At 42.8% G+C, this 10,813-nt stretch overlaps 1 protein-coding gene across 3 annotated transcripts in view; it reads right to left on the minus strand.

Moving 5' to 3' along the window:
• Positions 1-9,929, minus strand: part of pard3ba (par-3 family cell polarity regulator beta a) — a 138,253-nt gene extending 128,324 nt beyond the window's left edge. For 2 of the 3 annotated variants that reach the window (XM_046382252.1, XM_046382250.1), the window contains exons 1-2: positions 9,453-9,928; positions 1,801-1,902 (exon numbers count right to left, since the gene is read on the minus strand). In XM_046382252.1, coding sequence (XP_046238208.1) covers positions 1,801-1,902; positions 9,453-9,569 — 219 coding nt within the window. In that variant the 5' untranslated portion in view covers positions 9,570-9,928. Of the gene's footprint in view, positions 1-1,800; positions 1,903-9,452 lie in introns of all 3 variants that reach the window. The other variant, XM_046382253.1, reaches the window with a different exon arrangement.
• Between the last annotated feature and the right edge of the window lie 884 nt (positions 9,930-10,813).

Genomic DNA, 10,813 nt, shown 5'->3' on the forward strand with positions numbered 1-10,813 from the left:
ACAGAACAAAAAAAAAGAAAAGCACTAAAGATAGAATCTGTCGGCTGCGGCGAGGTAATAAAAACATAGACAAACAAAAGGAAGTCAGACCAATCAAGAATACCAGGCACAGCTCGTTAATCTACGAGAGCCTACAGTGTTTGGAAACCCGAAGATAAGTCAGATGACTGGCATGTTATGAAGATCACGTGCGCTCATCCTATTCCATCTGCTATCTTTTCATCAGCGGCAAAAACAAAAGGATAAAATGAGAAGTGAGATGAAAGCGGGGAGGGCGTTTGGAGAATTGGGTGAAAGCTGAGAGAGAGTAAAGAAACAAAAGGTAAATAGGACAGTTCCTGCACGGCGCAGGTTCTAGTTGAAGCGTTTGCTCAGCAGAGCCCGTAATCACAAAAAAAGCACCGCAGCTCGGGAGAAGAGAGCCGACGTCAGGGCAACTTGTTAGCGGGAGAATTTGATCAAATGCTGGAACGGGATTTGATCCGTGACACTTCATCGTCAATGCTGAGGAATGCTGAGAGAAAGCAGGTTTTAGGTTGGAAAACGAGTCATTAAAACTTATGAGTCACAAATAAGACACAGATCTTAGGATTATAACTCCATCAAATCTGGAAAATGAAGCCTCTGTTCTCTGTGATTGCAGAAAACTTTTATGCAACCTCTGTTGAAGATTCCCACTGAATGTACACATCTATTATTTATATGTGCCCCGTTTTTCCACAAAGAGTATTTTGCCAAACTTGCAGTCCTGCATGCACATGTCTCTCTCTCACACACACACACACACACGCTATTGCTCACCAGTAGTCAGTGCATGGTACAGCATCTTTCCATTTGTCTTCTTGTTAACAAAAAAGTTGATATTTCATCGTTCAACTGGGCCCAGGGCTTATGAATATGGATTGTGGGCAATTTATTAGCACATCTTACAAATGCATTATGGGAAGCAATGAACTGTCTTCTTTATAGAAACTGGGCCACTGTATGTGTGTGTCTATGTGCGTGCATGAACTTCAACTTCCAGTTTTGTCACTGCTGCTGTTTCAGAGAACTTCCCTCTGCAAATGGCTGATTTGCTTTAAACCTAAAGTGGTGTCCTTTCATCTGTCTCGGTCAAAATGAACATGACAGCTAAATCACACGGCACCGGCACCACTCCCGACTCTTTCAATATCTGCAGAGCAGGAGAGAAGGTGGTTTGGGGAGAGAAGAAAATAAGCTCACTTCCTTACCAAGCACCTCATATGGAGCGATTTAAAATGCAGATTTATCTAATCTGACTTTGTTTTCTTTGGTCGGAAACACAGCGGAAAAACTCACTTTGTCAATTGGTATTTAGCTGGTTTTGACTCCTAACAACCAGTGACAAGCCAACCAAGGTTTGGATTTACAAATACCTGGTTTATTTCACATCCTGTCATCTTGCCAGGCTGGAGACTTTACATAGGGAGTCAAAATAAATCCCCTATCAGACTAATCATGACAAAGAGTGACAGATTCCTTGCTGTAATTTACTGTGTCTCATACCAGGTAATAACAATCAAGAGGTGGCTTGCTGCCCACATAGTAGCTCATTTTGTTATGCTGAGCTATCCAACCAAGTAAATCTGCCGTCTGCCGCACGTCAACATGTCTGTGTGTTGAAGGGCGTTTGAAGACCAGGAAAGAACAAACCCGCGGGAGCCGAGATGAGCCAAATGTCAGTAAACTCCCACTGCACTTCTGTAATCTCAATCGAGGAAAACAATGAGGATCAAACACAAAGTACACCACACACTCTGACCATCGATTCATCCTCACCTTGTCTCGGTCTTCCACTAGATCACTCAGCAGGTCGTCCATGTCCAGGATGCCTCCTTCGGTGTACTCCAAGTGATGGGTCTTCACTTCGCTCTCTCCGTACTGGACACAAAGACACCAGTTAGCCAATATTATATATTCACATTTGAGTTGGACAAGAGATGGAACATTAGGGAAATTTACCAACCTACACTTACCTTACACTTACACTACCTAGTCATAATTCCTCATTTAAATAAACTGGCAGACATCCTGTTCCATTAAACAGAGAATAACAAAAAACAACCAATGATATCAGGGTGGACATTCAACCAACCGGCTTTTCAGTGAGGCAATCATAATGTAACAGAAATACACTTACTGATCACAATTCTTATCCCCTACTGATAAACAAAATATTTTTCACAGAAGGTTCCATAAAGTCCTGAAGGGGCTAATTAGCAGTCACTGTGGTGCCACAGTGGGTACGCACAATGACAACTAGTACACAGACAACATATGAAAACTAGTGGGAGAATAAACACAGTTTCATGAGATCCAATGGCTATATTTATCTAACAATGTTTACAATAACTGTCAAATAAAGATAACTTCCTGGTTGTGTGCACACTGTCTAGTTACAAGGATCACCCTGACAATGGCCATATAACAAAGTTTCTTACTGGGAGCATATTCTCCTGTAACATCTGCAGCCTACATTTGCTCTCTTCTTCAATTAACACCTTTTCAATATCATGTATTTTTCAATTTATATAGAAATCTGAAATGATGCATGTAGTCATCAAGGATCTTGTGGGTATTTCGCAATCCTAGTGAGGGATAATAAAACATCCTGCCTGTTGTGATGTAATTTGTTTTAGCTGCTCCCACTCCTACTACAAACATCCAGAAATACATGATCACGTACTTGACTCAGACTGAAGATTTGAATCATTGTTTCAGCATGATGTACAGTAAAAATAACTCATCTTAATTTGCTATGAACGCTATGTTTACAGCAACAAATGTGACACAATACTGACAGCCAGACAACATAATAAACATGTGTATATCCAGACACAGCAGCAGGTTTCCCTGTTTCTCTGGCAGGTACAGTGGGGAACAGATGACCTACATTACACTGTACATGCACAACGCTGGGTTTTGCAGTGTGTATGGAAAACAATGTGAGAATGATGTGGGGGAGGACAGGAACATTTCCAGTTTTGCTGGTCTGTGGGGAGCTGTGGTGGGCACATTCCAGGCCGGTTTCACTGTCACCATGAAGACAGAGGTCAGAGTGAACACGCCCCACAGAGCAGGAACTACACCCAGGCTTGTGATCCGTTCATTGACAAAGAGAACAAGGAATGTTGACTAAGCTGCAATCTTAAATCTGTGCCCTGTGCACACATCAAAATCAACAGAGAAGTACATGAACAATAGCATCTTCCCCTTTTTGTGACCCAGCATACATACAGTCGATTGCTGCCCTGCAGATCTCAAAGAGAACGTGCAACTGTGGACAATTCAAGATGGAGCTGATGATAAAATGCAAAAATTAAGAATCCAACATGAAACAATGTAATTCCAGGCTACTGGATGGGTTAAATTCAGCTTTGTTAAATAAATATTTTTTCTATTAAAAGTAACTTCTAGACTGAAATAAGAAATCTTGGACAAGCCTTATCGTTTCTAACAATGTGTGCAGTAGAAAATGGTCCATTAGGAACTGCCCATACCAATAAGCAATCTGTCAAGAGCAACACAAGACTACATTGCTAGCTAAATTAACAGCTACGGGCTATAAGCCTCGGAGGCTGGAATGAGTTTGGCCGAAACCCAGCGAGCAGCTTCTGCTGTATCACTGAGCCCCGCTGTGAATGGGCTCTTTCTTGCTCCACTGCATCCGAATGTGAATTACAGGGCACAAAAAAAGAGGGTGTCTGCCTTTCACAATGGGCCAAGTCCATTCTCTTAAAACAAATGTCTGGGAGAGCCTGGGATTTCAATCACAGGAATAAAGCCAGAACCTCCCTTTCTTCAGAAGAGCCCAGAATATCAGCGCCAAGGCTGAGAGAGATGGTGCGAGGAGAGTGATCTGCAAACACAACCAGCATTAGCTAGCAGCAACAGCAACAGGAGCCAGAGCGCTGCAGTTTCGCCAACATAACTTTATGAGTGAGGCCTTATTAGAAGTTTATTACAGACCTTGGAAATAGGAAGTGAAGGTCTGCTCACTATCATATATGGCGTGTTTGTTGTTTCATTTTAAAATCCTTACTACAGGCCAGCACATGTGGGATGAAGATGCTGAAACCAGCTGGAGCCGAGATGTCAGGGGCAAAGCATCTACACCAGAAAAACTGGTCCAACCTGAACGGCAGCTGGCATTCTGCTGCCTCTCACTGACATTGTTTATGTCTGTGTGAGTGTGTGCACACGACAGCCACAGCGAAAAGAAGGAAGGACGGTTACTGGCTCTGCGATGACATCACCGGCATTAAGACACACACACGCACACACATTCACACCTTAATAAAAAAAGAGGCATTAGAGGGATTAATTGTTATCGGTGGACCAGAGCGCGACAATGCCTGGCGTGCTTTTTGTTTCCAGAGCCAGAACTCACAAGACTTCGCTCTCTTTCCACCTCGTGATGAAAAGGGATAAACGTATGACACTTCAGAGGGAAGTAATCTATAGAGAACTCTTCTGAAGTCCCTCATTGTCAATCCCTGGTAATTCCCCTTTGTATCCTGAACTCTTCCCATGAAATCAAAAACAAAAGGAGTCGGGAGTCAGTCAGTCAACAGCGGAGGAGAATCACCGTGACAGTTAGAAGAGTAAATTCCCTGCAAATTACACCATTAAGCCCCCCACCCCTCAACCATTTAAAGCGGTATCTCCCCCTCTTCTCCCTCTCTCTCTCTTTCTCTCTCTCTCCAGTGAGCAAACATGACACCACTCGAGAACGATGAAGCGTCGGAGTGATTAGTGAAGCTAAATTCAGTGGGGCTGCAGCCACGGTGGTGGTGGTGGTGGTGGTGGTGTCGGCGGTGCTATTTCACACTTTGATCCTGAAAAGAATGCATAATTACACAGCTGCAGGAAGACGGTGTGGATTTAACCGTGACCAGAAAAAAAATAAAAATAAAAATAAAAAAGCCTTTAATGAACATGTCGATGTGTTCGAGTCGGATCAGTCGGTGCGAACGAGAGGCCAGAGGAAAGAAAACTGTGGAGGGATTTCTCTCCGAAGGAAGACGACAGACAGAGATGGAGGCAACTTGACCTTGGTCTACATCTGACTACGATCAGGGCCAAAATGACTCCTGAACACAACAGAAATAAATCAAGTAGGAATGCAATGGTCCAGTATGGCACATTGAGTCTGAAGCCTCACATGAGTTCTGCTGTCAGTTACAGTCCTTTAATTTAGACCGACTGCTGACTGTTTTTAGTGCCTCTGCAATCCCTGGCCTCATGATACCCTAAATACACATGACTGCACACACACAGAGGAGAGCACTGGCATTCAGTGGGTGATATGGCCCTAAAATGATATCATGATATTTCAAAGTATTCTTAAGATAACGATTAGGGATGTGTGCAATTAGCTGACGAGTAGTTTGCGACCCTCACTAGTCAAATGCTGCTCACTTTAAAACTATTTCAAGTTCTGTTTAAATGTCAGTGACATTAGTCGTGAGGAACACCTTGGACTCTATTCTTGATGTATTTGTTGCATCTAACTGGTTTATTAACAGGTAATGAATCCAGTTTTTCTTCACTTTAGATACTGGGTTATAAACTAACCAAGGCCATATAGAGGCATGTGATGAGGAGCCTGGCCAATACTGGATTTTTACAGCAGATACCAATACTGAAATTTCAGGAGGTCAAAAAAATATTATTATTGTTATATTAAAAAGGATGAATTACATATTTGATTATTTGTTTCCCCTGAAAAAGCTGCACAACAGCACACACTCAAATCAGGCAGGGTGGCATTTTGATTTATGAAAAGAGTCTGTACTTTTTGTACTTTCACGTCCCTGTGGAACTGATACAGATGCACAACCCAGAAGGTAGCTAGCTACAGTGCCCGCTGAACAGTCAACACTGTGCCACTCTGTAGCTATGCATTTCAGCTGGGGGAGTATTTCCTTTCAAGTATCAATCGAGTTAACAATGAATTTACAATACATATGCAGACTGTTTTCCTGACAGACCTGACAGTCAGGATGCAACACCCTCAGGTGAAGGAAAGGAAAGTTTGAACAGTTACATTAATCTTTAAAAATTCCTTTTGCATAGCTGAGTTCTGACGCGCATAGCAACCCACATCGGACTACTCCTCTCTCTCCTACATACAGAAAGAGAGCAAAGTGCTTTCAGCTTATTTAATGTGCTGTCAGGTGTCAGCACAGTGTTGGAATAGGGGCTATAACCTGAACTGAGTCTGCGCAGACAGACCATGAGATGGAGAGAGACAGCTACAGAAGCTGGCGGTTTCCCCTGAGAACGCTCACAGTCTGCATGCTGGTCCCCCCAGGCTACAGACATACACTAATACAGTGATCACAAAAAGTAAAACCAAGAGGTCAGTCAGTTGTTATCGAGACTCCTGCAGCTGTGGACTTTTCACTTCATCGCAGTTCACAGGCGGAGAGGGCTGAAATGATGAGTCAGATTACATCCACAAAACTTAAGTATTCAACTTATCACTGGAGTCATTTATAATGCAAAAACACCAAACATTTGTTTTTTGTTTTTTTTTTTTTTATTTTATGTTATTAATTAAACATCTAATAAAAAATAGTTACTGGTTGCAGCTAGAGGTGATGTTAATTCTATAGGCCAAAATCACAATTCACAACGTCTCAGATCAATAGGCACTGATAAGGCAGGACAGAACTTGGCTCTGATAAAACTGCTCATTGTCCCTATGGAGAGAGAGCTCAGCAAGGTTGGGATGCTATATGACAATAGCCACCCACACACACACACACACACATTTACAGTTAGTGTTATATTCAGGTTCAGATTTATTGATTTATTTAGATGTCTATTACTTTGACTTTGAATTATCCAGCTTCTAACAAAGTAAAGGTTGCTAACCAAAACAGCGTTGAATATTTTACACTATTAATCGGCTTTTTGCTAAGAACCATCAACGATCGGTCAATCTACTGTAAACTCCCACTTCCTCGATCACATGGCACAATAGCGGTGATCAAATGCTGCCTGGAAAGTGTATGGGAAAATCTTTTCTCACCACCATGACAGTGTGCAAACTCAACAAATCACACTGCATAATGAGCAGTAATTTTCTGTATGCAGTTAGTTAGAGGCTTTGTGGGTTAACACAACTGCTTTCTCAACAGCGGAGATGAAGGCAGCCGAACGCGTTCGGAGTCACAGCTGAGATCACATTAAAATAAACTGCTAATTAAGAAGGTCTACATGCCATTACTGCAATGCTCAGCGAGAAAGTGCAGAATCCTGTTTGCCCTGCACATGGCTGTAAACATACACGTGATTAAACCCGGGGTTTTGACACTGTCCCTGCTGTCAGCAGTGAGGCAGGAGAGTGGAGAAATGTGTGGTTAATGTGGGCGCTAAGTGGATTCTGCTGGCAGGAGCAGCCAGCACATCTGGTCAGATCTATTCGGTCCTCTCTGGCAGCTACAGAGCTGTACTGTCCTCATGATGATGTGCCTCTATTAAGAGAAAAGCAACAGACTGCTGAGTCAGCGTCTAACAACGGCTCCTAATTAACATTCCCTGTAAAAGCAATCAAGGGCCTGGTGCATTCTAATCACACACTTGCGTTTAGCCCACTTCAGCTTGTGCACCCCCGCCTGCCTTGTTGAAAATCGACAGAGACCGCTGGGCAGAGTGGGCACGGCTGTGGCTGTCAGCGAAGCAGAGACGTGACAGCTCAGGGGACACCGAGTAAGATGAGCTTTTTGTGTGTGTGTGGTCCTCTAGGTGTGTGTATGTGCTCCCTCAGCGAGTGGAAGCAATCCATCGAGCCATCCCAGCAACCAATCGGCCCTTCCATCCTCGTTTCCGCGTCCTCCCGCTCTCTATGAGCCCTTGCCTCGCCGAGGGGGGAGGGTGCATGGCTGTGCTGAGAAGTCCAGCCAACCGATAAAACCATAGCCTGTCACCAATCCTAATCCCCAATCACTCACAGGACAAAGCCTCCTGTCCACAGCGCACATCCCCAACTGCAGCCACACTGAGGACATCAAACAGTAAACTTCCACCTGCCTGCTGAGATACCAGGGCTTAAACAGGGTAGCTATTGTACAGGAAGACAGCCGAGACTGCAGCCAGAACCAGTCACATCCTCGCAGAGACAAGGCACACATCGGCACCCTATCACGCTACAACAGCATGCACATACAAAGCCACTGATTAATAAAAGGTCAGTTCGGCAGAATGATTTATGTTCCAGTGATTGCAGCATCAGGGAGCAGAAAGCTGAGGGGTTCATATCTTTGCGGGGCATTCAAAACGAGGCACAGGAAAACAACACCCTACACCAGTGGTTCCTTTAAATCCCATTAACACCATGAGTTACTTAATGTTTGGCTTGAGATGCTGAGTGAACGATAAGGAATATTTTGTGATCTGTTGTGTCTCCACGTCACCTCAACCCACCATCAGAACAGGTGTGCACTGAGGCAGGGAGCACAGTGATGGTGTCCTGCAGCTGCATTGCATTCTGGTCAGCTGAGGTAAGTTGGTCATCCTCTGTGATGGATTCTCACTGTGGGAATGCTGATCATTAAAGAGTGCTATATTGATTACATTTAGGCTGGACTGAAGCCCTTTCTCTTTTCAGTCGTGGATCAGCGGTTAGGGTGTCGGACCCGTAACCGGTGGATCGCTGGTTCGATTCCCCGTCCCGGTGTCCATGGCTGAGGTACCCTTGAGCAAGGTACCTAACCCCCACTGCTCCCCGGGCGCTGCACGCGGTCGCCCACTGCCCCGGGTTTGCTGTGTGTGTGCACGTCACTTGGGTGGGTTAAATGCAGAGAACAAATTTCGTTGGAGTGAGTTCCCTCCAATGACAAAATATGTCACTTTAATCACTTTAATCACTTTTTATTAATGTTGTGTTTTCCATTTCACAAATTTACATTTAAAAACGTTTTGTTGCTTGTTTTTTTTTATATATTTACAAAGTTTAAATGTTTAATCCCTCAAGAGTACACCATTGACTTATCTATATGTGTACCTATATGTATATAAGGCTTTTACATAGGACTGGATGTATCACAATATTATGATAAAATGTTTTTAAGCCTGGCCAAAACAAAAATAACTCAGGCCTCGCCTCATGAATGATACTTGTGCTTCCTTGAAATATAAAAGTTTAACAAACAATATTCTACGCAGTTTTACAAACAACATAGATCTCTATCTCAGTGCAAACAACATGGCTCCTTCTGTTTCAGTTTAAGCTCGCACTAACGTTACGAACGTCATAACCTCAAACCTGTCACGTGACCCGCACCTCTGTCAAGTTGAAGGCAAACAGCTCATCAAAAATGTGAAGAATTAGTGGAATTAGTGGAACGAAACTATTTTTTTTTTTTTTTACGTGAACAATGTGTGGGGGGGATGAAGAAAACGACGTGTTTGAGAGTGTTTACCTGCTCCATGACCCTGCGGTATCTCCGTGTGGCTTGGTCGACCAAATCCCGCACGGTCCATCCAGCTTTACAGGGAACCACCACAGCGGTGTCCCCGAAAGTCACAGTAACTTTCATATTAGCTGTTTATCCCAATGTTTTTTTGTTGTTGTTGTCTTTTACAAAAATACTAAATTAATCCAAGTGTCGGTGGTCTCTCGACCCGGAGCTGCTCCCTGCTCCCTGAGACGTAGGAAGTGGCACCTGTCTGTCGAAACTGGAGCAACAGGTGTCTCAGGTCAACACGAAATCACGGTGAAGTCACTTGTCCGCCTCGACCGAGTTAAACCGCAGGTGTTAAACCTTCACAACATCTTATTTTCAGCCAAACCTTCATTTAAATTAAAGGGGAAAACTCGAGCTCCAGCCGCAGAGTGGCAGTTTTCTGTCACGTTGAGCCGTCCGCCGATACACCCAAACAAAACAAACCGAGAGACGAACCCGGAAGAAATCAGAGCGAAGTGTGGAAGTCCAGGAAATTACTCTCCCACTGACACCGCACCTCTCTGACAGGACTTCATGTCACTCCGCCGGTTATTAATGCAGCTTCTGGCTAAGGTATTTTTTCTACTCATATTCAAAATAAAGTTCTGTGTGTTTGACATAGTTTTGATCCGAACAAATAACCAGATAATGATCATCCAATAGCACTTATAAAGACTTATTTTTTTAGATTTTATATATAATTATAAATCTATCTATCTAGAAATGTAATACACCCGTGTTACATATATAAATAAGAGCACAGAGAAAAAGAATGCAAATAGATAAAGAATCCACACCACGATCAATAAATTCATCTTAAATACTTTAGAAATATTAAATGTATAAAATGTGGGGTGTTGTGATATGCCAATACTGACAATGACCATGATATTAAAACATGTAATACTCATAATGCACATATGACAATGTGTGTAAACAGTCCAGCAGATGTTGGGCCTGGTGGAGCTTTTGTTCATCAGTTTATCTTGTAGCCTTTTCACTATTCATAAAGTGTAACTCTTCTTTTTCTTCACAAATAATAAAATTAAAGTTAAATTTGGCTGCTAGCATTTTTTTTTTCCCCAGTAAAGTTATCCCCATTAATATCATCACTGTGAATTCTTTTGGCCACATTAACTGTGTAGTGAATATATGATATCATGACAGTCCTGTTCGATACAAGTAAATGTTAATGCTGCATATTCTGTTGGATTTGAGCCAGACTTTAATTGAAATTGGAATTGAATAAAATTCAAATAATGTGCTAATTACTCAATTACTGCACAGTTACTGTACATTTTACTTTCTAATAGGTTTGATCCAATGTCTGAATTTTA

Source organism: Scatophagus argus, chromosome 24 (genome assembly GCF_020382885.2).
Source record: "Scatophagus argus isolate fScaArg1 chromosome 24, fScaArg1.pri, whole genome shotgun sequence".
Taxonomy (NCBI): Eukaryota; Metazoa; Chordata; class Actinopteri; family Scatophagidae; genus Scatophagus; species Scatophagus argus.